The sequence below is a fragment of the Agelaius tricolor genome, unplaced genomic scaffold, assembly GCF_023055355.1.
Source record: "Agelaius tricolor isolate 1412-34295 unplaced genomic scaffold, bAgeTri1.0.p SCAF_14, whole genome shotgun sequence".
NCBI lineage: Eukaryota > Metazoa > Chordata > Aves > Passeriformes > Icteridae > Agelaius > Agelaius tricolor.
The window spans coordinates 12,455,076-12,473,799 of NW_027269274.1; the positions used below are offsets into that span (position 1 = coordinate 12,455,076).

The following is an 18,724-nucleotide window of genomic DNA, read 5'->3' on the forward strand; positions in this document are numbered from 1 at the left end:
AAAAAACCAAACATTACTGTATGCATTAGTAAAAAGCCTACAAATGCAATAAAAACTCAAAACAAAATCAAGCTTTATAGTGTGAATTCTCTTTTCTCTTGCACTTTAGAAAATATATATTCCCATCTGGATGAGGAGAGCTCAGAATCTTCAGCTTATGCTGCAGGTCTCCATGTGGAAAGGCTGCGACCCCGGCCAAAAGTGTTCATCTGCTATTCCAGCAAAGACTGCCAGAAACACATCAATGTCATCCAGTGCTTTGCTTACTTTCTTCAGGACTTTTGTGGCTGTGAGGTAAACTCAACATTTCACATATAAACAACTTTTCCTTAATTGAAACAGCACTCCCAAAATGCTGTGCTTGAGAAGTCGGTATTTCAGTCACTCCTTTCCACAGAGATAACTTCTGTTATTTTTCTAAATTTAGGCTGTATGAATTTTCTTTACTTGGGGAAATTAAGAGATCTTATCCAGTGTAAAAAAACCAAAACAACCCAAACCAACAGAATAGTGGAAGATCATGATTTCAGTACTTTCATTCAGCTATGTTTAGCTTGCTTTGAATTAAGTGCTTTTTCTGTTCAGTAGGCCTTACATCTTTATAGTCAGCAACCACAAAGAGGTATTGTTATCTACCTGATATACTTTGGTGTTCCTAAAGTGAAATTTAAAAGAAGTTGAATCTATCAAGACTTCTGCTCATAGAGCAAATAGTGCATTATTAGGATTACTGGTTGACAGCATGTACTTACTAATTCATTTTTATTTTTTTATTTCCCTTCTGTTCCATTAATACTGTGAAATCAGCAGCTCTTTTTTTCCCTTGTTTTTGTTTGAATGGTATGAGAGAGACATTTCAATTGCTACTTTGAATGAGCAGGCCTAGAATCTCATACTGCTGTCTGAAATGGAATCAATATGTGACCAGTTTTTCACTTTTCAGCTGGAAAAGGCAGGACACTTGCTGGACTCTTTGTGCTGCATTTTTCCCCCACCCCCAGGATGTGACTGGGCTGAGCTGGAGCTGGGTTTGATTACAGCAACTCTGCTCTCTGGTGTCCAAACACAGAAACACAGCCGAGGCCTCGTGCTTGCTGGGGATGGTCACAGCTTTTTCATCTGCTTAAAATAGTTCAGGATAAACTATTTTATAACTAACTTACTTGAAACCCCTTTTAGAGATGTACAGTTGGGTTTATATACATAAAACTTAATCAGATTTTTTTTCCCCTTTTTAGGTGGCTTTAGATTTGTGGGAAGATCTGAAAAGCTGTAAAGAAGATCAGAAGGAGTGGCTTATTAAAAAAATAAACGAGTCACAGTTTATCATCATTGTGTGTTCCAAAGGAATGAAATACTTTGTGGAAAAAAAGAACTGGAAGCACAGAGGAGTAGCCCAGGATGCAGGAAAAGGAGAAGCCTTTCTCTTTGCTGTGTTGACTGTGGCAGAGAAGCTTCGTCAGGCCAAGCAGAACTCAGCTGACCTCTGCAAGTTCATTGCAGTTTACTTTGATTACTCCTGTGAGGGAGACATCCCTGCCATTCTGGATCTGAGCACAAAATACAAACTCATGGACAATCTGCCCCAGCTCTATTCACACTTACACTCCAGAGATCTCAGTGTGCAGGATCCAGAGGGGTTTCCTGTTAACATCAGTAAAAGGAATTATTTCAGGAGCAAATCTGGGAGGTCCCTTTATGTTGCTATTTGCAACATGCATCAGTTCATTGATCAGGAACCAGACTGGTTTGAGAAACAATTCATTCCCTTCCCTCCACCTTCTTTACACTACTCAGAGCCTGTCATGGAAAAATTTGATTCAGGCTTGGTTTTAAATGACTTGGTGAATAAACAGGTGATGGATGGTGATTTTTACCTGAAAACAGATCTAAACATTTCAGTGGGGAATTCAGACTCCCACTGTATCATTCAGCACTTAAACCTTGGAGAAGATCTAGAAACTCAGGACATTCAAGGTGGTGGCAGCTCTGTCCTTCAGCCATTGCTACATGTTGTTAAAGCTGCAAATCTGAAAGACATGCCTCGAGATTCTGGGATCTATGATTCATCTGTCCCTTCATCTGAATTATCTTTACCTTTAATGGAAGGACTATTGACAGACCAAATGGAAACATCTTCCATTACAGGAAGTGTTTCCTCATCATCAGGTTTAGGTAAGACACAGCAGTGTATCCAAACTCACATTCAGTTACTGTGCATATTTCTGCCATCTCCAAAGAGGTAAGATAATATGTGAGGAGCCATATAAAAGGTTGCAGAGAAAGGTGAACATTGTATAAAGATGGCAAAAATAAACGCAAAATTTAAAATATTTAAAAATCTAAAATAAACATAATATATAAAATAAAAATATAAAAATAAAAAATTAAAATAGGAAGAGTAACTTTGGAAAAATGATTTTTTTCCTAAACTTACAGTGTGTGGAGGAAATCTTAGCTAGGTAAGATTTCACTAAAATTCTATTAATAAGTCACTGCTCGTTAATTGACCTATTCTTGGAGAGACAGCTTCTTCTTCCAGGGACCCCTTGGCAGCTGGGATTTCAGCTGACAGCTGTGTGCTTGTAATCAAGAGGGTGATATGGTGAAACATTCTCACAGACAGCCATAAATCTAAACCTGGCATCCTGTTTGGCTCCAGCACATACTGGATCCTTTAGGGGTATCCTCTGTACTGTGCTTAGCTCCAGTTTCAGAATGACATCAGGCTTCTCACCAGATACAGGGCTGGGGAATGAACAAATGCCTTTCAATGGAGTAATTTAAATGCTTGGAAGACACTCTCCAGAATAGACACCCAGCTCAGGTACCTCCAGTTAGAAGGTGTAAATTTTGCCTCAGGCTGTATAAAAAAACTGATCTAACCTTACTAGTTACAGGATATTGAACTGGCATCACAACTATCTCAGTGTGGAATGTTCCAGCAATTGTATTGATATGGTAAAAGTGCTCTGCTGAGATTTTCCTTAAGCAGCTACAACAGGTGAATATTGTATTTTGGTGGTTGTATGCTGTTCTGCTTTCTAGAATCAGTGTTGACAGTGCATTTTCTAGACTTTTCTCTTGGGTAAATGAATTTTTTTTTCTTATTTAGATAATTTATAACTAATGTTTGATGCCAGAATTAGCTTGGAGGAGGAGAATACAAATGCTGATTTACAGATATAGCACCTATCAGTTAGATAGCCTATGTGACTGAATAGTTAAAATCTGAAAAAAACTTCAGGTAGAAAAAAATACAGATTTACTGTTTTAATTAATTAATTAAGCCACTACTACTCTCTTTTCAGAATTAAAACTATATTTTTTTACTTTCCTACCATCTTCTAACTTAGTCTTTTCTCACATTTGTGGGAAAAAGTACAGATGATGTCTGTAAAGGTTCTGGTGAAAGTAGGATGCTAGTTTCAAATGTATGGCCTCCCTGAAAGAATGCTTTCCCAGTGTGGCCCTCCTGATTCAAAGCTGAGCTGTCAGCTGGGTGTCCCAGCTGCAGGAGGCACAGGAAGAAAGAGGCAGTCTTCCCAGTAATTAATTCTCAAGTCACATACCCCCTTGTTAGCATGCTCCAGCTGTAGAGGTTAAACGTTAGAGCTCTTGCTGATAGAGTTGGATCTTTGCACTGATGTTCAAATGTCTCAAGAAACCACAATTTCTGCCATTTTCCCATTTACTGTCCTCATCCAGAGGCACCACCCTGAGTGACTCTCCCCAAACCTCCCTCACCCAAGCCACAGCCCTGATGAGGTACAGGTTACAAAGGAGACAGCACTGGAACTGACTCTAAAAGCATCATCTGCCTTTTACACTGCAACCCATTAAATTTCTTTAGTGTCCCAGATATACAAAATATTTACAGCCCTAATATTTATATGCATGCTAATGAGAGGAGTAAATAGAAATTTTAGCTTTTATTCTTGTTCTGAGAGACAGACACGTCCAAATTATTGCTCTGAATTCACCCTAAATTTCAGTTTTTTACTTATTTTACCTGTTACTTGGTCAGAACAGATGTGAATAGCTCTGACATTTAGCATCTCAAAAGATCTTTCCTTTCTTCCTTTAAAGGCCAGTTTGATATAATCTTTTGAATAAAAATCATAAATCCCCTAACTTAGAATCCTTTCTATCTTTCAGTGCAGTTCCTGAGCAGACTACTGGTCTGCAAAGTAAAGATTCTCAAATATTCATCATATTGGGCATCCTCAACTGGAGTTTAAACCAGTTTAATTTTGATGAAGTACCAACAGCTAAACCTTTATTGTGTCCATTCACTAATGAAGTCTTCCTAAGAAGTCCTGCCTGGGTAGAAAATCAGTGTTGTACCTCTAGATAACATTTTGCTGGGCATGATAGTTCAGCCTCAGGAGTGCAAGACAAGGTGGTGCAGAGGCATTTCAGAAGTTTTCTTGGCATTTTTCTGAAATATTGACTGAGTACAAAATCACTGTTTCAATTAATGAACTTCACTTTTTTTTTCTTTTATAGGGGAAGAAGAACCTCCTGTAATGACTGCTACAAAGTTCTTAGTGCCTGGAATATGTAAAGCAGAACTTCATTGCCACATCCACGCTGATGAACTGCAGGCAATTGCTCCTTTATAATACATGACAACATTGTTATGCATTGCCACTTTATCAACAGCCTCTGTTTGTGCTTTAACTACCACACTGTCTCAGCACCAAATCTACTTGAAGGAACAAACTGCCCCTGAAGAAGATCTGTTATTCCATTTTTTGTGGCCAGTAAACTTGAATCTGTTGGTATTTTTATAAAAACTCTTTCATGATTTGAAAAATGTAGCATGGAAAACCAGAAGAGCATACATTTAAAATAATTCCTGTTATAATTTAAATGTCATTATATTACACTGTTTACAGATGCTATAATCAAAATTTACTATTTTTTGCTAGGAATAACTGCAACTGGACATAAAATAGCTTGGAACATTAAGCCTTAGTAAATTTTGTAGTCCAGCCTCTAGTCCAGCTGATGTACTTGATGGCAGGAGTGTTGTAGTGAATAAGAACAGGATTTTTTTCTGAAGCAAGATAAAATGCCAAAGGTGACATTCTCCATCAGAAATTCTCCATCAGAAGAAATAATTTTCTTTTCAAAATGTTTGAGCTCTCTTCCTCAGCCTCCTTTTCCCAGATGCCAATGTGTGTCAGTATTTCATTCCAGTGCATGTCTCCCTCCCCTGCATTGATCTCTTGTGCCTCCTCTGCAGTCTGGCTGTGGTGACTCACAGACAGCCCCATTCTGAGGCTGAGGATCATTCTAGAATACACAAAAACACAGGTCCTGAGTGATACCATGGAAACAAAGCTTCCTCTTTCTTCCTGAAGGGCTGATATAAAGAATAAAGAGATGGGAGAAGGAAGACCATCCCTTATATTGAAGATATTCTAGGTCTGTTCAGCCAGGAGAGGAGCAAGCTTTATATGGGGGGTTCATCATTTGAGGACAGGTGCTACAAAACCAGCTGGGCTAAAACAAGGCAAGACCAGCAGCTAACAGGCAGGAGTACTTTGTTTTGAGCCAAGCAGTGAACAGAAGCCAGTGAGTTATTTTGCAGTTTACACTCCTTATCATCACTTAGTGATTCAGATTGTGTGCTGTCACTAGTGTTATATTAAGGAAAAATGCAAGAACTACCACTGGCCATTTTATCTGCTGACACAGAGCAGGCATCTCCTGTTTCCTGCAGTGACCAGGTGGGTAAATCTTCATCCAAAATGTCCCTCCTGTTTCCCAGGAGCAACTTTTCTGAAATTAAATGCATCTCTGTAACTGCAATTCCAGGCACTATTACAGGAAGTGTGGGCACAGCAAATACCAAGGGACACCTCACCAATGTGCCTTTGCTCATTCTGGTCACAGAGTCAAATTCTGGCTCATTTAACCTGAATTCACATTCCACTAGCAGGAGGTTGCTTTAAAGAGAATTAAGGGAGAAATCAAATACCTCAAATATTCTCTTAGTTTTAATAGATGAGAATTAGACATTTTTAACTATTACATTTTATTATCCATTTTAATAGCATGAGATAGAACTATTAAGTGATGATTTTGGCTGAGTAGCTGTAAAGCTCACGGGTTGTTTTCTTGGGTTGTTTTTGTTTTGTTTTGGGTTTCTTGTGTCAGTTTATATTTAATCATTGGAATTTCCAAACAAATGACTCTTGAGATTGTTATCACAGATGGAGTAAGTAAGTGCTGTAACAATTATTTGTGTATAACAATTAATGGCAGAACTCTGACATTGTGCTTTGCAATTGTAATATGGAATTCTGTGATCATTTGGATCAGCATGTGTTGGATCTGGAGGGCCTTGTCCAGTAATGAAATGTTCCTTTTTCTCTCTGCTTTCTGAATTGAAAAGAACATTACCTGGAAAACTTCAAAACTTGCAATATCTAAGTAAGTTTAGGTAATTTTACACACATAGTGAATCATCTGTGCCTTTGATATTTTTGTGCCTTGAGCCTTATTGAAGGCAAAATTCTTCATGTTTTCCCATTGCTTGAAGGTCACCCTAGGCAGAATCACTTAGAGGTAAATGCTCCTCCACTAAATCCAGCTATGAGGGATATCCAGCTATGATTTGGTGCAATTCTTGTTCTTTTACTGGAGAAAGGGTTTGGATTCAATAAGCCAAGGCAGAATGGTGACACAACCTGTGTGCTGAAGATCTGCTGTGCATAGAAATCCAAAGCTGCACAACATGAGAGGAGGAGGAGGAGGAGGAGGCAATTTCTTAGCAGTGAGCAGGTGAAGGTAATGCTGCTCTCATCCATGGGAAGTCCCAGCTCACTTACTGTTATGTAATGCTGGGCTAAAGATTGGGAAGATTTCCTTGTTCCATTAAATATAGTGGCTGAATCAGTATTGCAAAATGAAATGAAATGAAGTTTTCATTTTAAGCTCTAAGAAAGCTGACTGTTAAAAAGGGATGAAGGCAGTTGCACAAAGAATTGCTTGTCATTAATGAGTTTATTTGTTCAGAATTTGCTGTACAATCTTGCAAAACTTACTTGTTAATTATGAAAAGTCTATGCAGATGACAGTCACATCTAGGGGTGGGAGGGAAGAAAAATTCCTTTATTCCTTCTTAGCTTAAGGTGGAAGCAGCATATTTTATGTACTCAGAAGAAAGACAATATAATTAAGTGAAAATATAGATTAGGATGGCCCACACCTCAAGTTTACAAAAGCAAGAGAAGTAATACTTTAACTTAGTCTAGCTTTTTTATAAAGCCACAGTTCCTAAAACAGTTAGATACTGAGATGCTGGAAGGACATAGTACTGAATTGGCAAGTACTATGCTGGGAATAGCAGCAGCAAAAATCCTTGTAAGAATGATTTTTTTAAAGATATGTTAATACACATATTAGAGGTTAGCTTACTACTGTTTTCAAGCATTAGCAAATTCTAAACATCATGGTAATGGTGAAAGGATCCCTTGAATTTCTGCTACACTCAAGTGTGTGGACATTGGATATTTCATAGTGTATTTTCTGGGAGGGTGAAGAAGCATTGGAAAGCTGAAGGCTCAAGATGTGACAGTATGTTCAGTGTGTTCAGCATTCTGAATGGGAGTATAGTTGTTGCCATAATTCGTTCCTGTCCATGGATACATCAACTGTTGAAAATAGAATGCACCTGACATTTTCAGAAACAATGTTTTGTTATACTTTAATTTAGAAGTTAAATACCAAAATAAAATATTTTTGTGTCATTTCATTCATTGGGCTTTTCTTATACTATTAAAAAGAAAAGGCTTAAAAGTGCAATGGTTTTCTCCTGCACACTTTGAGTGCAGTTCCACACAACACACAAGCAGCCAGACCTGCTAGCTGCTGTTCATGCCCTGCAGCTGGGAGGGAAGCAGCTGTTTTGATGGGTCTTTCTCATAGTCAAGCAACTCTCAGAAATGTTAACTTCTAAAACTTCTGTATGGGATGGATGGGGTCAGATTTTATTTTTTAATAAAATTGCATTAATATGATTTTATGTAATTTTTTCCTGTATCTCCCCTGAAGGTCTCCTAGCAGTACATGGTTATTCTGCGTGCCAGGTGAAAAACCTATCCACATCCACAAAACTGTAATAACTTGGATTAACTTTGTCAAAGAGGATGTTATAAATACTTAAGATTTATATGTGGGGTTTTTTTCATCCAGCTGATTTCAAAGCACTGTTCCAGTCAGTGAACCCTACAAACTGTAATTTTAGGGGTAAGCCTTGAAACCACTCTGATTCTTTATGTTGCTTGGGTAAATGAAGGGGATGTAGTTACATAATGTTAGATATAATGTTGGATATAATGTTGGATATAATGTTAGATATAATGTTGGATATTGTAGGCATACAGTTTGTGGTAATTGGCAGTGGGGCTGGCACAGCCTCAGCCCCAGTGGGCACAGCTGTGAGCAGCACTGCCAGCAATGAGCCATGGAGTGCCCAGGGGCACTGACCAACCACCAAAGGGAGCAGGGGGCACACAGGTGCAGGGCATCAACAGGAGGGGATAAAAGGCTGGGCTGGAGAACAAGGAGGGCAGACCCCTGCAGCCTCCTGAAGTGATGTTACTCTGCATGGGCAGATAGCTGAAGCCTTCTGATGAGGTGAGGTGTGACTGTGTATGGATGGATGCTTAAAGCCTTCTGAAATTGTGTGGTGATATTCTGTGTATCGTGCCTCTCTCGACTGTGGCATATAATAATTTGTAATATAATAGGCTTCATAGTTATAATGGTAAAAATCCATGCAAGAAGAAGACAACACATGGAGAAGTTTCTTCATCAGGTAATAAAAATACATAAAACTGTAATGAAGGCTAATTTACAAAAATCAAACTTTTTTCCAGGTTCTCTGGTAGGGTCACAGGCCTTGGCAATAGATAGCAGGTTGAACTAGCATGAGTGAGTGTATGGAATGCTGGCCTGTTGGGTTGCTGATTTAGTTGGAATTCTTAACTATTGAGTTGCTACTGGTGTGCAAAAAAGATCTGCTTGAAAAGAGGTAGTCTTGTTGATTATGAGTCAGGTAAGTTTGTTTTGTGGCAGTCCATCATTTTGGCTTTTTTTCTCCATGGGGGAAGTGTGTGTCTGTGGTTTCATGTAATTCTAAACTCTCCGACCATCTGCTCCCTGTGCAAGTTCTGTGTTAACCCTTTAACTGTAAATCAACATCAAATTGCTCACAAAACTTGCTCTGAATTTTTGTAATAGCCAGACAGGTTTATGATGAGATTTTACTCAACCTAAAATATTTGCTATTGATAATCATAATTCATTTTCCTAGGAACACAACATTTCTTGAATATTGCGTATCCTAACAGCCATAGAACCCTGGATTATACCAAGGGCTTTGGAAACTGATACAGTCTTTTTTTTTTCCATTTTAAGCTAAATTAATCTTAGAGCTTGTCTTTCATTGGAATATTGACTACTTCCAATAACTGCAAGCCAGGAGTTTTTCATTACCTTTGCCAGTACAGTAAAAATACAGATCAGACCTAAAAACAGAAATCACCTTCTTCATGGTTAAAAAAAAAAATATTTCTAACCCAATTACAAAAGCTTAAATTTGTCAAATTGGATTCCTTGTATAGTAAAAGGGAAAACTAAACAGTTGGAGAATGGGCTTGTTTATTTATTTTTCACATTTCACATAGTTGCCAAGCTAAACTGTGTTTTTAAGAAAAAATTTCCCAAAAGGATTTTACATTGAGGAAATCAGGAAACCAATATTCCAGGAAGCCAGGAATATTTTCAGGGCAGCAAGCTACTGTCTGGTGAAAATAATTTCTGATGCAAGTTGTAGAACTATAATCACAATATAAAGGTGTTTTTTGGCAACGTTCTTCAGGCCTTTCTGGAAGGCAGTGGCCACACCCTTTTTAGTAGTGCTTTATTTCTCAGGTGATTCAACCAATCTCAATGGGTCTGGCTATGAAATCAGATGCTAATGATGGGAGTGGGACATGGATGAGACAGATTTTTCTGTGTAGGTGCACAACTGGTCACATACAGGCCATGAGCAAGTGTTACTGTCTTCATGTTACATGAGAACTGGGTAGGAATGGGATAAAATATAGGAAATAGTTCCCTTGGGAATGGAGGTGGGCTGGTGTCAGCTGAAGGCAGAGCACAGGGCTTCATGTCATGGTCTTGAGCCATGTGGTGATTCTGGGAGCTGTCAGTGTGTTTGGTGAGAGATCATTGTTGCAGCTTTGGTGTTTTGCAATAATTTGTGTGATGGAACTGCAGGGCACTGGTTGATGTCTCAGGGTGCTGCAGCACCACTGCAATCATCTCCTGCTGGAGCATGGTGGGAAACAGAGGCACAGTAAGAACTGCAGCAGGAGGAAGAGGTAGATTGGGGCAGACATGGAGCAATGTTTCATTTCCTTCACAACACCCCACAGAGACCTCTGAAGTGTGAGGTACCTCAGGGCAGACTCTGCAGGAGCCTGTTTCAGCCCCACAGCACTCCTTGGTGCTGTTCCTCTGCAAGTGCCCTGCTTGATGAGAACCTGGTTTGCAAGAATGACTCCTTTATAATGTTGATGAAAATCTAGAGTGATTTAATTGCTGTCAGTTACATCATACTTATTTCAAAATAATTAAAAGTGAGAATAGGATTAGACCTACTTGTCTTCAGCAATGTCTCATAGAGGGGATGCACCCATAAAAGCTGTGAGTCATCAACAGAAAGGAAACTGTCTGCTCTTTACTGTAGCTTTTGCAAACTTGCCAAGGTGTGTTTAGGTGTTAGGAAGGAAGTCACCATCTCTTTGCTGAAGAGTTGGACAATGCTCAGCTACTGAGGGTGGAGTGGGAATACCAGTGACAGTGAATCAGGAAAACAGGGCAGGATTTGTGTTTCTGACCTTCCCTCCCTTTGCTTAGACTGCCTCCAAAGCTGAGAAATACCACTACATTCATTTGAATATTCATGTTTTTAACCTTTAATTGGCTTGCTAAACTTTTTTTTAAAAGTATAATAGTCAGATATAATTGTGTTTTTAAGATAATGTTTTGGACTGAAGTAATAATACATTAACAGTTTTATATTTTGCATACTAAAGAAAATTCCATGCTTGCTATGATTTTAAAATGCTGAGCAAACAACAATTACAAATTACATTATATAATATATTATCTTTAAACCCAGGAAATACAAATTAGTAATTACTCAAAAGTGTTCAATCTCCCTGGACAATGCTTTTAGTTGGTGTGTTTGAGCAGATTCTACTTGGTTCTATAATTATAAATGTTACATCAATTAATTGTTCTTTCTCTGGAAGAACAATTTCACTTTCACATCCTAAGTAAGTGGAAATTTTGTGGACACATAAAATACTCTGAAAGTTAAAGGTCTCTAAACAGACCATCTCTTCTCATTTCCTGATAATGAGTATCAAATTAAGCTTTAAAACAGGGTCTGGAACTGCTGCTTTCCATGACAGGCATGGTAAGTCCTGGATGAAAAATGGCCCTGCACTTATATCCTGTGCATCTCTGCTTTTGTAACAGGCACTGCCAAAGCAGGGGGTGGGATGCCTGTTTTCCACTTACCTTGGCTGCAGCTATGACAAAGGGTCCATGTTTCAGGAACCCATCAGTGAGTAACCTCACAGGTTTCTCCCTTCTGCTAATTCTGTCAAAGCTGCTGGGAGCCCAGGTTTTGCCCATGACCTGGTGTTTAAAACATAAATCCCTGACTTTGCCATAGGGCAAGAGAAGTGCCAAGTCTCCACACACCTGTGTAATCTGTGAATTGCTACTTTAAGAGCAGAAAAAAAACTCCAGCTGTAAACTATTATGTAAAACTACTATGGCATCTTGATGGCTATTATCCAGTTGAATTGTCCTTAGTTTAAAAATAATTCACCTTACGAACCAGTATCTTTAAATATGATATTAATTCCAGAATGTTTTCATACAGTGTGGAGTTCAGAGATTACTGTAGTATTGCAGTCTGCAGAAATGACATGGAATTTGAGACCTTAACTTAAAGCAAGGTCTGATGTCCATATGTCTCTTCCATACCACATTGCTATCCTCAGCAATTAGAAACAACTGAGAGATGAAATCTCCTCACAAGATGTTGGTTTAGAAAGTAAGGCCAAGCCATAGTTAAGTATTAGTTATTCTGCTGTCAAGTGTTTCTGGTGTCTGGGCTACAAAATGTGATGAGTGCCATTATTATTGTTTTTCCACTGGCTGTTTTATGCTGGCAATGCTACTACTGTGGGAGACCTACCACCTACATGTCTTTTGAATTAAGTGATGCAATTGTTAGTATTTATTATTATTATACTGATTTTGGTCCAAGAAATTAAGATGGTCTTTACCAGGCACAGTACAAACATAGACTAGAAAGAGTTCCTCATCTAAAGTGCTCATCATCTACCTCCATCTTTGCATTGCTATGGTTTTCCAGGTCAATAGGATTTTTGAGTGTATTTCCATACTACTATTTTGTCCAAAACACACGTGGCCTGTGACCACCTGTACATTATCTGTTGCTATTTTCCGCAAGTTTTTAACCTCATGAGACCGGCTCCTGGTCACTTGCTGTTAATATAGTTTGAGACAATGAGCGTGGCGCGATGTCCTTTGCCTTTCTCTGGTCGGTCTGAGTCCTTAGCTACTCTCAACCCCAGCCTGGCTTCCTTCACCTTCCCGGGGGGGAGGCCGGGGCAGCGCAGCCCGGAGCCCCGGCAGACGCGGGGGCTGCGGCCGCAGCTGCTGTGGGCCCGAGCAGCCGGGACCAGGCGTGCAGAAGAGACCCGGAGCGGAATGGAAGGACGGGACACACGAGCGAGGAGCAGATGGGAGCCGGGAAAGGATCCGGGCGGGGCCGGCGCGGAGGGGCGGGCGGCGGGGCGAGGCGAGCGCACACACAGAGACCCAGCCCCTGCCTCCGCCTGCCGTGACAGCCGCCCGGAGCCCCCGGACTGCGTCCCGCCCGCTGCCGCCGGCTCCCCGTGCCTGCCCACCCTCCGCAGCCCCTTCTCGCTGCCGCCGGGCCGGGGCGGCAGCTCCGCCAGCCGCATGCCAGGAGCGGGGCAGGAGGGCGCAAGGTGAGTGCTGTCCCTTGGGGCTGGACAGGTGGGCGCTGCCCGGCGGAGCTGACGGGCTCGGCTCTCCTGGGGCGGCCGGCGGCGGCAGTGGCGGAGCTGAGCGGAGGTCGCTCCGGGAGGACCCGCCGCGCCTTACGGGACTCGGAGCGGTAGCGGCGGGTCGGGAGGGGACTCCCGCCGGCTCCTGCTGGCTGGAACGGGGCCGGTCCTGCTCCAGCTCCTCGCCCCGCTCCGGATGCCCCGGGCAGCGGAGGCCGCAGCTCCGCCCTGCCCCGCTCGGTGCTGGCGCCGCTCGTGCCCCGTGAGGGGCCCTGAGGGGGCGGCTCCGGGGCCGGCGGGCGCTCGACCCGCTCCTTCTCGGGTGTCTCGGTTAGTTCATGCTTTTGAAGAACTTTCAGCGTTTGTTTAGTGGCCAGTCTCACAGGAGCGTCGGCTTCCAGGGAAGGGCCGCGGTGCCCGGAGCCGGCCGCCTGCTTTGAGCTCCGCGGTGGCTGTCACGGGCCGGCTGTGCCCCGCTGCTGTTCGCCTCGGCGGGGCCCGCAGCCGGCTCTCGGCCCTTCCCTCCGCCTCGGGCGAGGAGTGGGGGAGAAAGCAAAGTGGAAACAAACAAGCAGGGAGCGTAGTGAGTTCCACTTGCGGAGCGAGGCTCCGCGGCCGCGGCGGGCTGTGAGGGGCAGCGCGGAGCCGCTCTCTGCGGCGCGCAGGTGGAGGCGCGGGGCGGTTCGTGTGGCTGCGGGGTCAGTGCGCTGCTGCTCCTCAGCGCTGGGCTCGGCAGCGGCCAGGAGCTGGGACTTGCTGCGGAACCATTTACGTCCATGCAAGAAATTAATTTTTTTCCCTTGAATTTCATTTTTAATTAAGTTTTTTTATAGTTCTTATGACTCTATAAACGTTCTTGTGTACCTTTCCCATGTATACCTACATTTATTAATGCAATTTCTAGTTCAATGTTATCCTTTAGTACGTTTCCACAGTTAAAGGGCAGAGGAAATTCCCTCATCATCAAACACTTGCTATGGCATTACTTTGGTTGTATACTTAGTTCTGCAGCATGTACAGAGGTCTGCTGAGTGCAACAAGTTATGAGATGGATGTTGTATCTGTAAGAATTTGAGTTCAGAATAGGAGAATCTATGGGATTTGGAAATAAATGGAGCTAAGTATTTATTGCAGAATAACAGTGCTTGCACAATGTAGGTGATAGAGTGTGTGAAACAGAGCTGCCCTGGTGCAGATGAGGTAAGGAAATGCATGGGTACATCTCTGGCTTGTCATTTAGTGGATCGAATCCTATTTAAATTTTTCATATGTATGATATGATACCTGTTCCCAGTAAATATTTGTTAGTGTCAGTCAATAAAATGTCATTGTTTTGAACAGAGGTGCCATTGACTCTCCATGGGAGCGGTGTGTATGGGTGAGCAGCGTGACAGGGCCTTGTGACCCACTGTAACACTCGGTATCATTCCCTGCACATTCTCACAGACCTCCGCTCTGTTTTCAATAGCTCACTTCTTCTCTGCACTGTTTTTGTGTAGACAGTTGTTCTGGCGTGATTCCAGGTTGTGGGAGTTGTATGTGCACATAATTTGGAGGTGTATTATGTGGAGTTGCTTCCAGCAAGTGGCAAGTGCGACCACGTGGCCTTAAACAAAACTGTTTTGTTTTGCTGCTCATGAATTGAAGTGGGTGACACCCGCTTCTGCTCGGGAGTTGATGTGTAACACCTTCATATTGACTCAGGAGCTTTTTTCCTGTGTTAAAAAGCTCCTGAGTGTTTCTTTTTATCCTATCTTAAAATATTTTGCTTTAAGTGTTGAAGAAAATTAACCTGACCTCTTAAATTTTGTTTACCCTGGTGTTTTATTTGTATGTTTCAGTGGTTTAGGTTTTTGAACAGTCTCCTTTGATGAAAGAAATTTTCTGGGTTTCTTTTTGGTTTTTTTTTTTGGTTTTTTTTTTGTTTGTTTTTTGTGAGAGCATCTGCCTGCTGCTACAAATGTGCTGTAATGAATGCATTTAGAGTCCTTTTGCAGTGCTTTCTGTAGGTGCAGTATTTTATTGAAGATGACTTACACTCAATGTACAAATGAGAGCTGCATTTGGAGAAATAATTTGTTGCCGTTTAATTGCTGTGAAATGTGGAGGGAAACTGCTGAATGATAGGTTTATGGAAGACAATTTTGTTTAACTCAACTAGCCTCTTTGTGTCTTTGCTTTGTTACCAAAGTGTGCCTCTCAACTTGTGGGGATGTGTTGTGGATTCCAGTTGTTCAGGTCATATGAAATGTGGAATTAACAAAAGGCTGAGGTCTTGCATAAGTCTTTAGGAGTGTGTAAATTTACTGTTGTGTAGTATCTAAAAAAAATTGGAAAATAAAGGACTTGGTAAATACACTCCATTAATGTGTGATTAACAGGCACCTCCTGCTTTTCTTGTGACTGTAACAGCTATAAAGTAACTATTCAGAAAGAAGTGTTTATTTAGGATGTGGCTGTGGTGGTCTCCACCCCAGATGTGACCCGGGGGATGTGCAAACACGCACAGACTGTTCCAGTGCCAGCCGGGGCAGAACGTGAGGGATGTGCTGTCAGGTACCGAGATGGGGGCAATCATTAACCCGCAGGTGCTCGGCACCGCCCGGGATCAGCTGAAAGGGCTCCTGGCCAAAGGATCAGGCTGTTAATGCCCGAACACAGGGCTGTGTCCACTCATTTACTTTGCATTTACTTCCTAATCAGGGCTGCGCAGTGGCCCGAGGGGAGGCTGCAGCCTGGCTGGAGGAGGTCTTTGTACGTGTCTTACCCAAACCACTGCTGAGGTATTGTAGTGGTGATTGAAGGTGTGGCCATCAGTAAAAGGTAACAACTCCTCCAAAAAATTGTTTGAACTGGACAAGAAGTAGAAGTTTACGTTCTTGGCAGTGAAAGGGGGTTTTGGCCTTTTGTGTTAAATCTTTATATATGCAATCAGAAATGTGACTAGGAAGGTGCTCCATACTATTGTTCTTACTTTTCCCCTTTCTGTAGAGTTAATTACCCTCACAGTCCTCTAGTTGCCCTCGTAGCTCTGCAGGTGTAATCAGTGTGAGGTACAACTTGCATTCGGAAAAGCTCCCTGGCTTTTACACTGCTGAAGCTTACATAAACTTGGAAAGTTGGCAAGAATTATCTGGACTTGTGTGGTTTCTGTAGAACAAGAACAGCTGCTCTGCTGGTATCATCTCTCAGACGTTTTAGTTGTTCAAGTGCGGCTTTTTGTAGTTTATTTTAAACACTTCACTGTTTCTCCTAAATTAATTTTCAGTATTATAATGAGGAGAAGAGTATGTCCATTCCACTGTATGTACTGTATCAGGAGTCCTGCTGGCTCTATTTTAATGCAGCAGTGTGCCCATGTAGTGTTCCTTCAGAAGGTTCTGTCAGGACTATCACCTGTTTCCTGAAGATGACAATCAGCTTTTTGGACAGGGTGTATTTTTGGGCTGACCGACTCCTTCTGCTCATGCATGGCCTGTACTTGGGAGAGGTCAGAAAAGGCAGGTGGGAATTGCAGCAGCAGCAGGTTTGTGTGGACATGTGCAGTGATGAGGGTGTCCCAGGCCTGCCATCCCCGAGGACAGTGAGGTTCTTAATGAAATACTTGGCTTACAGAAGTAGGTGCTGTCCAAGTTAACATTGGTTGATGCTCCACAGATATAAGTAATTAATAGCCAAGGAAAAAACTCAGCAAAGTGAGTTGATTGTTGTGTGGATGGGTGGTCTTGCAAGCTTTCCCATGTAGGCTTGGATTCTGACTGTGCTTAGCAATTGCAGGTGAAAAGCTGTAAAAATTCAATTTTAGGGCAATACAACTCTGTCTGCCTTTCAATGTATTGAATAACCAAGAATATAAATGCAAGGCAAACTTGACAAACTTGAATTGTATTGAACTGTGCAATAATCCTGAATAAAATAATTATGATTATTAAGGTGGTAGGCTAAAAGCATCATCATTTTAATTTTAGGCAGAAAATATGATACCCTTCCAGGCAGATAAAATTTTAACCTGCTGCTGTTTCCTGGTAGTGACGATTCTGATAAAGGGAAAAATGTGGTGGTATTTCTCTTGGTTTTACTTTGTTCTTAATGTATTTTTGTCAAGGGAAGCAGGAATATGCTGAAGTGATGAGACGAATATGAAGAAAAGGGACAGTGGTTGCATTAATTTTATACTGGGTATGCATGCTCTATCTCATTTTTCTTTTGTTTTTCTGAGTCTGCCTTTACCATGAAAAAGGTTTAATTTCAATGCTAGTTTCAGAAAATGCATTTTTTTTGTTTAGTAAGTTGTTCCCTATTTGACTTAGCTTTGTTTAGCCCTTTTAATATTCTTCACAGAAACAGCAAAAAAGATACTTCTGGAAGTAGTTTTCCTCTAGATAAAATCTAGATTTAAAAAAAACATAGAAAAAAAATCTTGGTGTTTTATTGTTATAACTTTTGAATAGAAACGTAGTGTTTGCTTTCAAATACAGAAGTTTGAGGAGGATAGAGTTAAATAAATCTCAAATTGCTTGTTGTATGAGTCACTAAATTGAGAACATAAATACTCATATTCTTTGGAAAGGACCTCTCAACATTGTTTTCCTGCTTAGTGTCAACTGCAAAACACAATACAATATGTTTAGCTTAAAAGTAGTTGTATTTGCATTTGAAATCATAGTTTATGATAAAAGTCAGATAACCTTTTGTATGGGAAAGTGACCTAAGGCTAGAATTAAGTCTCCAGTGGAAGCTGCATTATCCAACTGATGTCTTTTGTTTGCTTGCTTTGCTGAAAAGAAATAAAACCTTGGAGAGGGGTAAAGGGTAGAGCAATGGGCAGTGCTGGAGAAGTCTCCCTGCATGCTGATAGAAGGGATGGGTTGTTTTGGTTGCTGCCCGGTGCTGAAGCCAGAGACTTGAAATAGGAACATCTGGATCTTTTAGTCCAGAGAGAAACAGATTTGTTGTAGGACAAGTATGTAATTAAAACACCAATGACAAAAAAATTCTTGATGCCTGTGTGTGTTGAATAGAGTATAGTACTTGGTGTTCTCTGTATGCTGCTTAAACAGTAAATTTCATTTTGTGTGTGTATCCTTCTGCATTTTAAACCTTGTCTTTAAAATGCTTTGTTCAAGTCTTTGCAAGTGTTTTACAATGCTCAATTTTGTCCTAATCAGATGAGTGGTGTGGTTGCATGTTTTAAGATACAGGAGTACCGAAGCCTTAAATTTTTTAACTTGGTATGGCAATCAACTACTGTGCCTAAAAGTGACAACTCAGCTCACAAACATTCCCTGCTGTGCCCTGCACTGCTGGAGTTTGGCTTGAAACCACTGGCAGCTCCTGGTAGCTGCAGATTGGAGAGTGTGGATGGGTCCTTGCTCCTCTATTCCTGCAGTGATGGACAGGATTATTTAATATGCTGATGTGCAAGACAGACTAAACCAGCATTCTCCATTATTTCTTGTTCTTTCTTACCATGGTTCTGAAAGCTGAGATGTAACCCTGTCCTCTCTTTGATGCTGGGAAACTTCTCCAGGGCTTTCATTGATGTTAGCTGGATTACAATGTTA

General features: G+C 41.3%; 2 protein-coding genes across 4 annotated transcripts in view; both read left to right on the top strand.

The window, feature by feature from the left end:
* The window catches only part of IL17RD (interleukin 17 receptor D), a 41,970-nt gene extending 34,202 nt beyond the window's left edge, over positions 1–7,768 (top strand). For both annotated transcript variants that reach the window (XM_071439735.1, XM_071439736.1), the window contains 3 exons: positions 110–294; positions 1,239–2,175; positions 4,510–7,768. In XM_071439735.1, the coding sequence (XP_071295836.1) occupies positions 110–294; positions 1,239–2,175; positions 4,510–4,625 (1,238 nt within the window). In that variant the 3' untranslated portion in view covers positions 4,626–7,768. The remainder of the gene's footprint in view (positions 1–109; positions 295–1,238; positions 2,176–4,509) is intronic.
* A 5,191-nt stretch (positions 7,769–12,959) lies between these two features.
* ARHGEF3 (Rho guanine nucleotide exchange factor 3) overlaps positions 12,960–18,724 on the top strand; it is a 107,173-nt gene continuing 101,408 nt past the window's right edge. For both annotated transcript variants that reach the window (XM_071439737.1, XM_071439738.1), the window contains exon 1: positions 12,960–13,121. In XM_071439737.1, the coding sequence (XP_071295838.1) occupies positions 13,093–13,121 (29 nt within the window). In that variant the 5' untranslated portion in view covers positions 12,960–13,092. The remainder of the gene's footprint in view (positions 13,122–18,724) is intronic.